Here is a 16,583-nt window from a genome sequence, read left to right as displayed (position 1 = left end):
TGTGTGTGTTGTGTGTGTGTGTGTGTGTGCGTGTGTGCGTGTGTGCGTGTGTGTGTGTGTGTGTGTGTGTGTGCAGGGTCACAGACGAATGGTGTGCTGTACAGCGTGGAATGAAGAGAACCAGTCGTGCAACTTGTTCACCTGCGGCTTCGACAGACAGGCCATCGGCTGGAACATCAACATCCCCGCCCTCCTGCAGGAGAAGTGATGCCACTGCCGCACACACACAGAAACACACAGTAGAGAAGGAGGCGGTACACAAACACTGTAATCTGTGGCCTCGCACATGCTAGCATGTTGGAAGTGTTTACCCCGTGAAGCATTTTAGTCATCATGTCACTGATTTCCAGCTGCTGGATTGTGTGAGGGAAAAAAAAGTTAGTGTTGCTTTTGACGATGCAGCTGTTCACATGGATTGACAGGAGCACATCCCCCAGATGAATGACTCATTTATTGCGCAGTTGAAACCTGCAGGAACATCTCCCGGCGTTAAGTGACGGACACGGTTCCAACATTTTCAAAGTGTGTACGAGGCCACAGAGCTGATCTCCTGTATTTGACCCTTTCACCTATTTAGCATGAATCGTGAATTGTGACATGGCTAGACTGGTCCTTTTACTCCTAGCCTTTTCTGTTTTAAAGTGTGTATATATATATATATATATACACATATATATATATTTGACTCCACAGTCACAGGCTGCTGTTCACATCACTGTTGTTTAGTTACTGCTGAATGGTTGCTCGTGCATGTAGATAAACCCGTTTTGCGAATGTTACTTGTAAAGGTGTGTGAGAACAATTAAAAGGCCAGAGTTTGTAGAATATGATATAAAGACGCTATGTATATATATTATGTCGTGGCCTCATTAAGTGACCTGTGTTGCAGGTTGTTGCTGTGTCTTACAGTCGTCTACCCTTTGATGGTGGAGTTTGACAGAGATAACGTTGTTCTGTGAAATGTTTTTATCCTTTTAGTGAATATTTCTTATCATGGAACAAAACATATCATATTGAGGCCTGCCAGATCAGCTGTGCAGCATGCAGGCTGCGGGGTCCTTCAGTTGTCTTAAAATGTATCCTGTGTGACCGTTTTCACTCACTGAGGTTTGAGTCCTTGCCTGTTACCTTTGATGCTTTCAATTCACAGCCAGCCTCCAGACTTCCAGATTTTTGTTTCGTCAATATTTCAGACTTATGATACTGTAACTCTGCCTTGTTCCATGTTTACAGTAGGATTTCTTTTTAAAAGTATTACTCTATTCTGCCTCTCTGTCAAAATGCAAAGTGTCAAGAGCATAGCAATAATGGGAAAACAACTGCACTTCTGTTGTTCACAAATCTCTTGTAGGTCTGTGAATGGGATGTGTTCAGCGTTATCATAATCTAGTGTTACAGGTTTAGGTGTCAGTACTTTTAGCCATAATATGCGCCCATATTTACTTGCGTCAGTGAAATACAGACCAATCCTCTTCAGCCCGTTGCCAACCTAGAGCCCTGTGTTGCTGTAATGTGTTATTCCCAAGTGAACTTGTTGGTTACTGGTTATTTTCTGTGCTTCAGTAACAGCCTGTCAATATGAAGTTATCGTGTTTACACTTTGCATTGAACCCATAGTGTGACCTCTTGCACCTTTTGTTGTAGATGGCGCTTTGCAGTCTGTGAGAGGCACTCTTTATACCAAATACAGAAGCAATAACTCAGCTCTTCTCTGTTTCTGGTGCTCAGAGTGAAGCCCGTTGCTGTCTTGGAAATCAGTGAATATGACTTGAAATGCGCACTGATTCTCAGTTTGAGAAGTATAACTAGAATTGGGCTTGAACGAAATCCAGGAGGCTCTGTGTTACAGTTGTGCAATATCCTAAAATGAAGTCATGCTGTAGTTTGTATCTTCAGATGTTTAACTTATTTCATTGCTGTAAATTCCATTAAATGATCTTATGTACTCGTGTGGCTGGTGTTAGATGTAGCTCAGTGTACATAGGTATGCATAACTTACCCAAAAGTTGGCTTCAGGCTACACACTCTCCCGCTGTTTCTACCAACAATAGAGTCAGGATGGAATCTGAAGTAGCATGAACCTAAAAATGTAATAAACGTATTTAAATGCCTTACCATTGCATTGAAAATGGTGCATTAGCCTTATCCATCTGAGCATCAATGCACTTTTCCAAATGCTTGTTAAATAACTAATTGTGTTCCACTGCACAGTGCAGATATGATTTTCATTCCTGCTTCATTCAGGGAATTCAATCTCGCGCCCACTGATATCAATGTCATTTTAATCTGCAGGTAGAAAGGCAAGTCCGATTTGCACCCCACATGAATTCTGACTTGGAGGAAATATGATTTTGGATTGATACATTAAATTATTGTGTGCCAGATTGGAGGGGTAAAAAAGTGGATAGGCTTCGCTTCATTGTAGCGACTCATATTCACCTCAAACTTCATTATGTGATCTACTTTGCATACTTTATTGTGACGGGTACGTGCTCTCTGACACTTTCCAATAAAAACGTGTGATTCCTTTTCCTGGCTTTCGTGTCTCTTTTTCATCTTATTTAACACAAACGCTTTTTTACGCTCTCACGCTTTTATTCAGTTCAATAAAATGTATCATTTTAAAAAATCACACTTCATCTGGATGTTAATCCAGTAGCTTGGAATAATGTCTAGAGTTAATGACAAGGAACCATAAATTGTAGGAATATTTTTAGAGTGCAAACAGGAACATATTTATTTTGTTTTGAATATTTTTAGTTTGTGTAAAGTTTTGTTGCTAAGGTTAAAAGGATGCCATGTGACAGCGACACCATTGCATACAGTAGTAATAGCAGACTTCAGTGAAGTTCAATAAATAAAATACATTTAAATACGTTTCACTTTAGATATAGTGTCTAAACTAAACATTCTGTCACAGGACCCTGACACCAAAGCAGCTAAATAGAATTCAGCCCATCGTTCATTTTATTGTATTCAGCTGTCTTCCAGGAAAATGGTGTTTTTTTCTGGTTTGTTGACTGCCAATATCTTTACCAAAGACACAAGTTTAAGTTAATCAGACTCTTGAAGCAGCATGTTGCCATTTCTTACTCCAGGACGTGTGTGTATTACATTAGTCCAATTTCTAGTGTCTGTAAAACTGTCAAAAAAGCTGTCACTGTAGATGTGATGCCATTGTAGCTCATGTCTTATAAACCTTTTTTATTTTTACACACGCCTATATTATTCTGACCCTTAAGTAAAAGCAGAAACACTCTCTTACATGTAGAAGTATTATTAGCAAAATGTATAAAAAATGACCTATCTTATATATAATATATTATTAAGTAGAGATGCACGATAATCATCAGGACAGATAAATTATTGGATGATAATGGGACATTTACATTATAAATTATCAGGATGATTTAATTACAGCCAACCCCAAGTCTGTTTGTGACGTTATAATGAACAGAGCTATGGAACGTTAATCATCTATCTTTGCTTCCTAAAACTTTATTTACCTTCATTACCCTCAGGTGTGTAAAAACTACAGGTTATAAACTTATATTTAAAATTGAAAAAAGCTAAATTATCGGATATTGTATAGGTATTGGTCATGAGAAGCAGGTATTTATCGGTTATCATATCGGCTGAAAAAAGTCCATATTGTGCGTCCCTATTATTAAGAGTACAGATATTGCAGTGCATTAGTAGTGTAAATACTACGCAGATAGAGTTTAGTCCAGTGTCCCAACCCCCAATGGGTCACTAGATTAATCTGTGGGGTCCTGATTTATCTAATGGGGTAGGAAATAAAAAAAAACTAATGCTACACAAATCTGTTTTAATTCTTCTCTAATCTCGTTTGTATGAAATAATCTCATTTGGCCTTTCATGTCATTTAATAGGGCCTTATTGAATATTGGTAATGTATTATGGGGTGGCTGGCAGCGCTGAACCTACAAAGAACTGTTACATGAATCTGCAGCTCCCCTCGGCTTTACAGAACTTTGCAGAGTTTGAGCTCAGTGTTTAGCTGTGTGGCTGTAACTTTACTGTTTTTGGTTCCCTCAACCTGCTCAGCACCACATGCAGACACATTGGGTGGCCACAAACATGACTCCCAATGAATGATCATGTTGCTCCATAACTGCTGGATGGATAAATAAGCAACTGTTTGCGAACTTCACTATATCAACTTGATAGGTCAATGTTGGGTTCACAACTTCTTTATGCTGCCCCCACGTGGCCAAAATCAGTTATTGCATGTTTAAATAAAACCGTATGCAAGGTTTAGAGGTGAAATCTCCCTCTGAAATATAGTGAAGTAGAAACATTAAAGTACAATTAGAGACATGCAGTATTTGAACTTACATACAGTAATTGAGTGAATATACTTTAATTCACACCATTTTTACTGTCTTTTGCACCCAGAGGCCATTTGGTTCCAAAATAAAGGTTGGAGCATTGTTGGATTATTTTTACTGAAGATGCTGGGCCACTCATAAAAGCAGATATCATCCTTATGTAAGTAGTGTATGTTAGTCTGAGCCTACATGTTGAAATAGTGTCATACTTAGAGCGTTATGGCTCTTAGATTTCATTGAGTAACAGCCCGACACTGGGAGAGAGAATATTCTGTGGAGTCTTACCTCTCTGTCCGCATCCATTAGATTACAGCCGGCTGGCCGTGACCAGCCACTGGAGCAAATTGTCAATTATGATGTTTATTGTAGAGCACACAGTCGACTCCATGGCCTTAGGGGGGAGGGGGGAGGGGGGATGGCGCTGAGGAGGCATACCTCGATCCCCCCTCGCCCTCTTCTTCTTCGCTTCATTCTTCCTCCAGGCTAATTTGGTGGCTGGTCTGTATGACACCTGCCACCGAGCCTAAAAGAGATAACCATTTCCCCATGGATTTCCCCTGGGAGAGGCAGGAGGGAGGCCTCTTTAATATTTGTCTGGATGCTCCTGGAGGGGCCAGCGCTGGCTAAAGAAAGGTGATCATGAGGCTGTCAACGTGGGAATGGCTCCATATCAGTGCTCAGATACAATATAATACATTTAACTGACATCAAAAGGTGATTAATCAAAAAACTATCAAGACAAGGTAAAATTACAAGATTTTGTGGTTTTATTCACATATACAGTACAAACATTCACTTTTTATTTGTTACTGAAGTGCAATTTACAGACCGTAGCAGCAATTCTTCATATACTTTAATTTACATCATAATTAGACATTTTAGGATCTCTTTCACATCTTGGTCAACATCTTTTATACATATGTACACTCTTTGATACAATATTGCCAGTCAGACATGCCTTATATTTATTATCTCTCAAAATAAATCTGCAAATCTGTTTTCATGGCTAATGCAGCCGTTATGAAACGTGGTGTGAAGCAGTGAGCAGTGTTGTTACCTGTTGTTGACAAACCGTGTGAGGTCTGAAGTTATCAAGGCTGATGACAGACGCTCAGACAGTAAACAATCTGTACCACATGTTGATGAAAGACAAACACTGACTCTCGGTTTTGATACACACAGACAAGATTTACACAAAGTCTGATCTTTGCTGCCATGGTAAAGCAGATTCAGGATTTCCAGCGCTCGGTTGAGGTGTAAACAAAGAATCAGGCAACATGAGTCCCTGAAAACTGACGTCCAATGTTTTTTATTAAAGCTGCCACAGGCCAAGACCCTCAGACCCCCAGGAGACCCAGAATTCCCAGGTTCATTGTATGTCAATTAGGCTTTATGAACTAATGTTGTTGCCCTGTTGTTCCTTCTCTCGTTGCCCTTAATTCCTTTTTTTATTATTATTTTAAATTACGCTGTTTATTTTTCTAAATAAAGTTGCATTTAATTAGATTAGCACAAACTATGTGACAGGCAGAAAGTCTGGGGCCAGATACTATTCCAACAAAAAAGAAGTTGTTCTCTGGGTGCATATTAAAGCTGCTGATATAGGTGGTGGTCAATAGGGGGCCCTAAAAGGTTAATGCCACTAGCAGATAATATACTGGAGCAATATCTTTATATTTTGTCACTGTCATGACATAAAAAGTAAATGTCTCCCAGAATTGTATTCTCGTCGTGATGAAAAAGCTTTAAAGTGACATGCAGACCATCATGGGACATAAAAACTCCAATGAAACATGAGATACTAAAATATTTTTAGTGCTGTCATCTTTGAAAGGGAGACCCGACCATACCTGCTCAGTGTTAGAGGAGACGCTGGGACACTCCGCTACCTTCAAACAAATCATTTAAAGGCCCCGTTTTCTCGATCACCTTTTTACTGAGAGTCATGAATATTTTCTGGCAAAGTTAGAGCAGTTTTGGGTATTTCACATGAGAGCTTCCTGGATTTGTGCTCTTTTTACTGACTTCAAGTAGGTGGAGGCTCCATTTAGAAAAAGGCAATGTTGCGTGCTTAAGTGAACCAATGACAATTTAGCAAACATTTGAATCCCAATCTGGTCACTGTCAATCAAATATGAACACACCACATTTTTTTACTCTAACTCTGAATAAGTTACTAAGAATGTTGTTTTTACTTTTGGTTAAGTCATTTAAGTTTTGGGGACCTTTAAATCTTTAAAACAAAGAATATCACATTGACAGCTGTGAAGCATTACTGATTGGCCAATATCCTCGACCTATTAAAGACCTGTTAAATGGGTAAAAATTGGTCATAATGTGGGTCAAGTTCTCTCTTGTGTAAATCTGCCTGTGTGTCAGAGCCTCATCTCCACCGAAGGTCTCATTCTTACACTTCCAACGGTGAGACAGTTTAATTTGATAGCGTACCCTGACCGGAGCACAGGATGCTGGCAGAGCAGGGGGCTCGGTGGGAGCAGCACAGGGGAAACAACAACAGAAAAACACCACTAGATGTCACTCTCACTACTTAGATTTTGCTGCTGACTGAGCCAGGCTGATGGCGGTTTGGATGCCTCGACTAAAAAAAACCTTGAAGAGAATACAGCAATGACAGAACGACACAGTCAGGATCAGAATGGGTATGAACACTAAGCTGCATAAAGGATTCCCACACAGTGTGTATGTTTACATGAAATACTCAGAGACATAAACAATAGCGTGAGGTGCAAATGTACATCAGAGATTCACCTCGCTGATTTGTGATCATTCGTATGTGAAGGTTGTGAGTTTAATGCCGTTTACAAATAAAATCACAGCACTGACAGTGAGGGGTGAGCTTACAAAACTTTTCTCCACCTCGACTATTAAATTTCAGGGCGGTCATGACCACAGAACGAAAGCGCAAGTCGATCAGGTCAACGAGGCCTCGCTAATGAGTCACAACCGAAGCTCGCTCTCATTGGCAGCAAGCTTCGATTCAGATGTACAGAAACACGCCGTGGCGGGCTGAAAACCGAGCTGAGACAGAAATAGAAAGGAAATAAATGTAGTTCGAAAGCGAGGGAAACACAGGAAGCTACTCCCCTCCCTCCATCATCACCTCCACCTGTACTTAAGCAAGCTGTAATGGCTGCGTTTATGTACCTCGCCTCTATTCTTCTCCCTCTCTCTACCCAGTGGGGTGAGGATGGGAGAGAGAGAGAGAGAAAAAATGAGAGTGTATTAACCTGTCGTCATGTCGTGTTAACCTCCGCCGAGCTTGAAAGGCAGGAGAGGGGGGAGCGGAGGGGGGAGCGGAGGGGTAGGCGCAAGCAAAGAGGAGAGAGTGACAAAGAGGAGGCGAGGTGGAGGAGGGAAGAAAATGGAAAGAGGGCAAGGAGGGAGAGGTGGAGACTAAAGAAGACGAAAGTCAGGAGTCAAAGGGTGAGTCAGAGGAGGAGGACAAAGGCAGAAATGAGGGAGGGAAGGTGAGGCGGGCTGGTCCTTCTCTTTTTCTCACTCTTCCCATCGCTTCCCTTCCTCTTCCTCTATCACCCGTCACCCTGACAGGGCTGGTAATTGGACGTGGACCTCTCTCACTCTCTCTTTTTCTTTTTCTCTGTCTCTCTCTCGCTCTCTCTCCCCCGTGGCTCCGCTCCTCAGCGGGAGCCTTGGGGCCCGGAAATAGCTGATGACAAGATAGCGGCTGCCTTTCATTCTGCTCAAGGTTACCCCACCCTTCCTTGACAGCCGAAGAGGGGGGCATTTAGGTGTGTGTTTGCTTAAACGTGTGTGTGTGTTTGTACGTTTAAAGAAGGGCAAGTCAAAGAAAGAGACCATCTTTTATGTCTGTTTTCTTTTCGGGGTCCGTCCAGTTGACCTTCCTCTTGTCGTTTTTCTATTGGGTGGATGACACACACACATGTTGGTGATAGCCTTGAGTTTTGAGGTTGCTCTGACAAACTTCCAGCTATGAAGGTGTGAAGCAGGATGTTGGTAAAGAGCATGTAGTCATCTTACACTAAAAAAATAAAGGTTAAACAAACACACACTCTTTATCTCACTCACACACACACACACTTCCTCAGACCGTCAGCAGGAACTGTTCCTGCTCGGGCGGTTTCTTGACCCAGGTACCGAGACCCGTTTCCTGCAGAGATCTGAACCACTGCTGCTTCACTGTCTGGTAAGGACGCGCCGCCATCTTGGCCTCGCAGTACATGAGCTGGCGGTCCGCCGAGCCGGACACGTGGATCCCCAACTGAAGAGGCCAGCGAGCAAGAGAGAAGAGGAAAGACAGGGAGAGAGAGAGAGAGGGAGAGAGAGCAATTGGCAGTCAGATAAAAGCGACATAGAGACAGACGTGAAGATAGGAGGGGAAAACAAAGAGAGGAATAAAGCCGGGGCAGAGGGGCTAAAGGTTCTGTGAGGTGGGGGTGAAGAAGAAGAGCGACCAAACAAAACGAATGAGCCGGCACAAATGCATTTGGGTGGGGTTGGGAGGTGGTGGGGGGCTTCAACAGCTGTGTAATCTCCCCATTTAAATTTCACAAGCAATTGAACATTCTCTGTGCTTTTTGCGCATTCCTATTGTCGCGAGGGGAAACAATGAAGATCGGCGGAGAGACAAGTGGGGAGAGAGAGAGGGAGAGAGTAAAAGTTTCTTTTGGAGATTAGTGCGACTGCTCTAGCGTGGCCCTTATATACGGCGCGCAGGGAGCACTTAGGGTGGGGGCCTCCTCGAGTACTCCTCCAAATAATTATGGTTTCATAGTCATTATGCTTTAACGGCCGCCATTTGGTGATGCAGGCAGTGTCTGTTACATAAAGTTTCAGAATGCAAATGAAAGTGCAGCAGGTCTGCGTGCTGACGTTAAAGATCCGAGCTGCCAGTCTCTGATAAGCCGCATAGACAGCAGATGCTGCCCGGCCAACAAATGTATCTATGGCAGAGAGGAAATTCCACATATCGTCCACAGGGCGTTCACCTGCAGCCACAGCGCTCTGTCGCTCTGACTTTAACACGTGTGTCTGTGCTTTTTCACCGAGTGGATGTTGGCATGCACCTCTGCAGTCAGTGTTTATGTGTTACTGCTTGCATGTGATTCCTGATGGTAAAGGATTGCGTATTGTTTCTGACAACATTTGAGGGATGCCTCTTGCTTTCCCGTTGAGGAGCATGCACAGGGAGTCGAGTGTTGGAACAGACATTTCTTCATATAAAAACGGGACTATTGTTCAGGCTCATAATAATTAAATAGTACTTCATAATATTTTTCCAGCAAGCAAAAGATACACTGTGGAGGGTGTTTTTTAATTAACATTTAAATTAGCAGCTGACTTTTTAACGGCGGAAATTTCAACATGTCATAACAAGCAAAGCACAGTGTAGTTAGTACTATCAATAATGGCTGTAATCCATTTAGTTGTGCCAGTGCCTTGGCGTTGTGCATGCCGGTATTCTTGTATGGAACAGAGCTATCATTAATGTTACACCTGTGCTTCTTCTACCATGAGAGTCTGCAATGAGAAACCCTCTATAGAGTGAGAGGAGCTGCTGCTTCTGGCAGAATTGTAACTTTATCTGTAAATTCCCATTCCTTCTAATCATACCCTCAGTGTTCCGCAACATGAAGACATCGGAGCTGGATAATTTAACACTGTGTAATGGCCAGTGTGTTTTAATTATCTCAGCTTTGTCCCTGGAGGGCGGCGTTGTTTAGGGGTTTAGACATCGACCGTGAACCGCAGCATCCCTGGGATCTTTGCTGCATCTCCCTCATTTCCTGTCACCTCTCTAATAAAGGCAAACTGGCTCTTTGTTTCTGAGAAATCTTCTGAGTTTGGTCTGGCAGCTGGGTGTAAATACTACAACACCCATGAACCGTAGATGAAAGATCAGTCAAATATGTAAATCAGAGCTTTAGCAAATTCAGAATTCTTCTTTGTTGCAGTCGGGATTAAACACATCGCAGTTTCATCCAAAACTGACCCTGAATCTGAATCTGAGCTAATTCAAATAGCTGAATGTTTTATCAGGTTTGCTTCAGTTCGCGCGCACAACACAATTTTAAGCCTCTTAGCAAAAAGAAGTGTGAGCTTGTTTTTCTTGCACACAGTCTAATAACTTTAACTTTTTAATCAAAGAACATGATATCTTCTAACAGTCTTATTTTCTGTTGCTCGTGTTTTGTACCTGCGATTCAAATGAAGTTTAATGCTCATCCAAGTCCTGGAAGTGCGCCAACTACCAGGCACCTAACACTGTCTGTGTGCCTAAAATACAGTTCAGCCACTGACCAGATGTATTTATTTTTGCCCTCACCTTGCGGTACAGTCTGTTCCAGCGGGTGAACAGGGTGTGCTTGCAGAGACGTGAGGGTGTCCCTGATTCCCGTCTCCGTCCAGTGGCCGTGTTGACCACCTCCAACTGTGTGTCACCCAGCGTCCAGTTGACACTCACACACGAGGCCTTCCCCGGCTGCTGATACTCTGCACTGCTCAGCCCTACAGGGAAGACAGCACAGGGCAGAGAGGTTGAACTTATGCTTGATTTCCAAATGAGCTTTATTGTGCAAAACATTTCATAAAAGGATTTTAAAATGTAACACTTGAGTAATACCGAGACAAGAAGTGAAAATGTGTCGTTTTCCTTTCAAACCTCCACTTTGTTGTTTCATTTAACCTTCCTTCACCTTTCCCTCGCTCTCTCCCTGAGGCTAATGGCAGACATCAAGTTTTGCAGTGCTGCAAAAAGCCAAGTCAACCTGGGCCTGAAACTGCACGGCTGTTTCTGTGAAGCTTTGATATACCCTCAGAGAGAGAGGCAGGGAGGTGAGAACGGGAGGGCTATTGAGCATAGAAGGAGCGTGCTCCTGCCTTTGTACGAGTGCTTGTCTGCTCTAGAGTTCCTGCAGTTAACAGTGTTTGCCTCACACGATGTATGCTGTAAATATTATCTCCACTCACAAAGATGAACCCTCCCCAACACTGGACTGTATGTCTCTCTGTCCCGCCCTCTCTACCTTCGCTCTCTGAAATAATTAGCCTCGCTAGCAAAGCACACAAAGCGATCAGTCGAGGAAAGAGAACGAGAGAGGTGGAGGTGAGTGCCAGTCACATTGGGTTCTGTGTAGAGAATTAGCTGTCTGCTTTGAGAACACAGGTGTTGGCAGAGGTGCTGGGCCTGTGGTGGAAACGGAGCTGACAGTGGGGTGAGAAACAAATGAGAGCTCAGGGCAAAAATGTCCTTGAGAGGCCGCAGTTTCATAGGAGCCAGTTTCCCACTATATCCTGGGTTCGGAAAGTGTGGATCTGTACAGCCTGCAGCAGTAGAAGATGTTGAACCACATAATGCTTGGGGATGGAGTGAGAAAATCAGCCTGCCCAGAAGTTTCCAGCAGTGGTAAAGAGGCATCCTGCTTCACGCCGTCATACCTGGAAGTTTCCCAGTGCAACCTCCATTTTTATTAGTGTTAGCTATAGGCTAAAAACCTGTTGTCCCAGATTTTAAGTTAGCTGTAAAAGGTTATAGAAGGTTTTTTGTGATTAACCGTAAAACTATTTTTACTTCTACAAATTTGGAATAGTTCAGCGTTTTGGGAAATACACATATGTCCTCTCTTGCTGAAGCCCTGGAAACTCTGCATGCATCTCCAGCGCCTGTACATCGCCGGACGTCTTGCTTTCTACTTCGCCGCCCACATTAACAGGTCAGAGGAGCCACACGTCTCAGACATTGTTCACGATAGAAGCCTATATTTTCCGAGAGCGGTTCCCAGCGAAAATTAGACAGTGAAAAAGATCTGGTCATCGTCATATCGACATACCAGCAACATGTACACCTTTGACTGCAGCCGCCACACACTGCTCACACCGTGCTGTGTGTCCATCCTGTAAGAGTTAGATGAGGAAACCTGATCCCACTGTCATGTCTGTACCGTAAGCATGAAACTAGCTAGCAGCTGGTTAACTTTGCTTAGCACAAAGACTGGCTCTGTCCAAAGATAACAACGTATTTTCCAAAAAGTGTTATATCCATATGCTAATATTAGAATACATAAGAATAAAAAAAGAAGCAAATTGCTGACCTGTGTGTTATTAAAGCTGAAATAGTCTGATGCTGTGTACTTTGATTTATAGTACAACATGTTACTTTGTGCTTTATCGCAGATGTGCTTTTTTAGCTTATTGCTGACAATACTACAACAGAGGGAAAGTCGGGGTGCAATATGTGTCATAGTGCCAAAGACGCATCTGGGCTAACAAAATCTGACAGTTAAGTGCTGCTTGAACATTATATCCAAATCTGTAAAACTGTCTTCACAAAGCAATTGCTGTCTTGGATTTCACCTTGACTTCAAACCCAGTTATTTATTATATCATGCAATGTTAAAGGTACCCTCATAGAAAATCAGCAGACGGATTGTGTGAAACGGGTGAACAACAGTTGCCTCTGATCTCACCGTCTGACAGACAGCTTGTTATGGTACAATACCTGATGTACAATACCACAATACATGCCTGCAGATCATCTCTCTCCTTGCCACACTCATTTTCCCGTCTTCACTCTTCCATTCACCAATCTCAGCCCTTCTTTTCTATAGCTCCTTGGAGCTGGAATGAATTGCCTGCCACAGTAACAATCCTCCAAGTCTCTTATTACCCATCTCTTCTCTCTTGTGGAGACGCACCTCTTTGAACAATAGACCCTCCTATCCATCCTGCCTTTTTCCTTTCTCTCGCTCCATTCATGGCTCATTTCATCCCTTCAATGGACTTGACTCCTCTGTTTCTGTAATAGCCAATTTGATTTTTCCCTCATTGAAGACTTGATCAATTTCTCTTCAGGGAAGTGTTTGGCAGACATGAAAGAGGCAGAATTAGAGCCTTTGGTTATGGGATTTATAACTGTACAGTACACCCATGGCTTAATATCTGAGGCTTGAAGCTTGAGTGTTTATGTGTACACATTGCATCTATCTTGCATTACTGTAGTACTGCAGGGCTTTCAAACATGTCCCTTGTGGGGATGGAGCAGCAGTGGAGTGATAAGGCAACAGGTCTGTGAACAGATGGACGTCTTCAGTGTCTGTGTGAAGGGCAGCAACTCATTTATAAGAAAGGCTGGGATGTGGCAATTTAACCCCAACCGCTTTGAGCAAACAGTTATATACACTTTATACAACATACAGCTACTTTCTTCCCTAACAGGTGTGCAGCTCCAACACAGTCCTACAAGGACAACTGATACTTTTAACAGGTGTTGTGCTCATGTGCTGGTTGACTGTCCTTTTCTGTAAGTCCTTATGGGACTAGACTGGAAATATCTAGTCCTTCTTGATACATGCTGAATTTGGAAGTAAATGTAAATATTACATCCTATAAAATCCCTTTGTGTCCCTTAAATATCGAACACACATAGGTACCCTAAACAGCAGCACTGGTCATGCACTACAAGATTAATAAAGTGTAATAAAGTATGGATCACTTATGTCGTCTGTTCTGCACTACACGTTTTGTCTGCCAAAACTCGCGTTCTCTGCACTGGCGGAACAATGTCCGGGGGATGGAGCTGTCACTCAAAAACTCCTGAGCCAATGGGGATGCACCCTTGAAAAAACTCCACCCACGCAAGAGGTCTTTGTCAGCACTGCAAACAAAAAGTCAGGCAGCACAAACGTAACCGCAAAGCTGCCAGTTAGGGCAAGAGTCAGAAGGCAAAAATCAGTGAGAAAGAAGCAAAGGGAAGTGTAAAGAAAAGGACATATTATCAACACCACTGTCTCTCAAACCATTTACACTGCGTACCACCTCAGAAGATATTAGGCTCTTCAAGTATCACTATTCAGCTAAGGACAGAAGGCAGGTTTATTCTTAATAAGCTAAGAAGATTATTTGTTATTGAAAGTGGAAGCACTAGAAATGACTGCGTATATGAACGTGACTACGTAGCAGGCTGATATTGAAAGAAAAATATTAGAAGCAAGATAAAACTTATTTCACACAACAGAGCAAAATGACTCAACTGGGAACATCTTGTGTGAATGTGAAATGAACCACAGAAGTGGCAAACAACCATTATTAATGTTGTTCTGTTGTTCTAATTCTTCTTATCCCAAAACGACAGAGCCACAGTTTCGGTTGGCGCTGCGGTGTAAGTGAGCAGCAGGACGAGAGTGAAGGACAAGTCAGTCCATCGATGTGTTTGGCCCTCGGGGTTCAGGTGGAGCTGCTTTGGCGGTTTGCGATAAGAGCGGACCCTGCGATCCCTGGGAATTTCCTCGAGGGGTGTTGCTTTTAAATAACCCTGGACACACAATAGCCGGGGAGCTCATCAGAGCCAATGAAAGGATGGAGGAGGAGATGAGAAGAGGTGTGTGTGTGTGTCGGGGGGAGACGCACACAGACATCTGAATGCAACTGAAGCTCTCTTTTTCTGTCCTCCTTTCCTGCCTTGCCGTCTCCCTCTCTTCCCCTCAGTCTCTCTCTCTCTCTCTCTCTCTCTCTCTCTCTCTGTCCGAGCTCCCTCCAGATTGAATGGCTGTCTGATAAGGGCTGTGATTACATTGATTTGGTGTAGGGCCATCTCCACTGTCTGTCCATCTTCCTTACTCTCCCTTCCCTCCCCTCGTCCTTCTACCTTTCAACAGACTGTAGCTACTCGAAGGTGCTGCAGGTGCAAAGATCTGACAGCCTGGGACGTGTGGACACACACGCAGAAAACACACATCATGTGTCAGGGGGGAGGGCAGGAGACGTAGGGGGCCACCTTTGTTTTGAGTAAAGGGGATGTCAGGAGGTAAAGGGCATGTCTACATCATTTGCCAACACAAGGAACCCTCAGCACTAAGAAACAGTGTGAAGGACATTCAGCAGCATCATTCTTGAGTTATATAGCTACAGTCATTAAACAAACTATGTACTTACTGTGAGGTTTATTATAGTTTGAGTTTAATAATAACTTAATATTATAAGTAAGTATGAATAATGAACAAATGGATCATATCTGACCACAGTTCTCCGAATGTTAACTGCAGCTTGTAATATCCGAAGTCAAACGACTCCATTCAAGAAGTCAATGAACAAATCATGAGAAATGCTCGCTGAAGGCCTCGGTCGGAGGATTCAATGATAAATCCATCCCAGCTATCATCACCAGAGGACAATTCAGTACAATTATCAATCTTGATGAGGACAGGCCTCACAAAATATTCATCCTCATGGCACCCAATTACCCAGAGCAGAGGCCCGCAACACAAAGAGCTCCTATGCCCTTCAAGAAGTACACTTGAAATCTGCTACAAGTATGATAGACACCAAGTGTGTAGTACGTATAGAAAGTGATTGTCATCGTCTTTGTTCTTGTCAACGATGCTTGCAACAAAATGTGCCCTGCATCGCTGTGTGTCTCTGTCGCTCAGCCACTCTGACTGGCCTAGATCTGAAGTGATGGCTGTTGCAGTTTCTACAAGTTGGGTGTCATTCAGATCCTCTTCCAGTATTCATCTTCACTACAAACGAATGCCTCGGGTCTCAGCGGAGCCCTGGAGGCAGGCGTGCCAGACAACTTCTTAGCTGTTGCTTGTCTGGCTGGCACAATGTAACTGTGGAGAAGCAGGGGTACATGAGTTTGTTAAGTGCGAGTGCGGGGGTGTGTGTGTGTGTGTNNGGGGGGGGGGGGGGGTTACATGTGTGATCTGTTGTGATTCATTTGGTCTGGAGCTGACATATTTATTAGAAGGCACCACTGAAAATAGATACTGTATACATATGACACAGTATGTCACTGTTTAAAGAATAGAACAGTCTGTCATTTACTTTTACAAGACAATCTGGAAGCAAACCAACCTGTGAATTCCTGGTTTAGTTCATTTAAATGTTGCTTTTAATGAGCTGGATAGGCTACAGGCTATTCATGGTGTATTTCCATCATGCTTTAAAAGAGTTAAATAACATAAATCCTGATGAGAATATGGGCATCCATATTCTCATCACTTATCAGGGAAATCCACCAATACAACATTTCAGGCAAAAATCTGTTAATTTCAATAGAACTGGCGTGATCAGTAGATTTCCATCTTGACAGTTCTGACCTTTGAGAGACTGAAAGACCTGCAGACCAATCCAACACAGAGAAAAATCTCATTACCCATTGTATAAAGTACCCTCAAGTAGTCAACATGTCACCAAGCTTCCAGCACATTAACAGTATGTATAATGGACAGAGCT

The 16,583-nt window shown here is 42.9% G+C and overlaps 2 protein-coding genes across 7 annotated transcripts in view; one reads left to right on the top strand and one right to left on the bottom strand.

Annotated features, from left to right (window-relative positions):
- Positions 1-2,537, top strand: part of LOC118328819 (WD repeat-containing protein 37-like) — a 30,875-nt gene extending 28,338 nt beyond the window's left edge. For all 6 annotated transcript variants that reach the window (XM_035662847.1, XM_035662909.1, XM_035663067.1 and 3 more), the window contains one exon: positions 77-2,537. In XM_035662847.1, the coding sequence (XP_035518740.1) occupies positions 77-208 (132 nt within the window). In that variant the 3' untranslated portion in view covers positions 209-2,537. The remainder of the gene's footprint in view (positions 1-76) is intronic.
- A 5,882-nt stretch (positions 2,538-8,419) lies between these two features.
- Positions 8,420-16,583, bottom strand: part of adarb2 (adenosine deaminase RNA specific B2 (inactive)) — a gene marked incomplete in the record, with an annotated part of 170,743 nt that continues 162,579 nt past the window's right edge. The window contains 2 exon segments of the mRNA XM_035682212.1: positions 8,420-8,613; positions 10,678-10,859. Coding sequence (XP_035538105.1) covers positions 8,437-8,613; positions 10,678-10,859 — 359 coding nt within the window.

This window comes from Morone saxatilis, unplaced genomic scaffold (genome assembly GCF_004916995.1).
Source record: "Morone saxatilis isolate NCDOM2014 unplaced genomic scaffold, NCSU_SB_2.0 Contig0, whole genome shotgun sequence".
NCBI lineage: Eukaryota > Metazoa > Chordata > Actinopteri > Moronidae > Morone > Morone saxatilis.
This window is presented reverse-complemented; position numbering and strand designations above follow the sequence as displayed.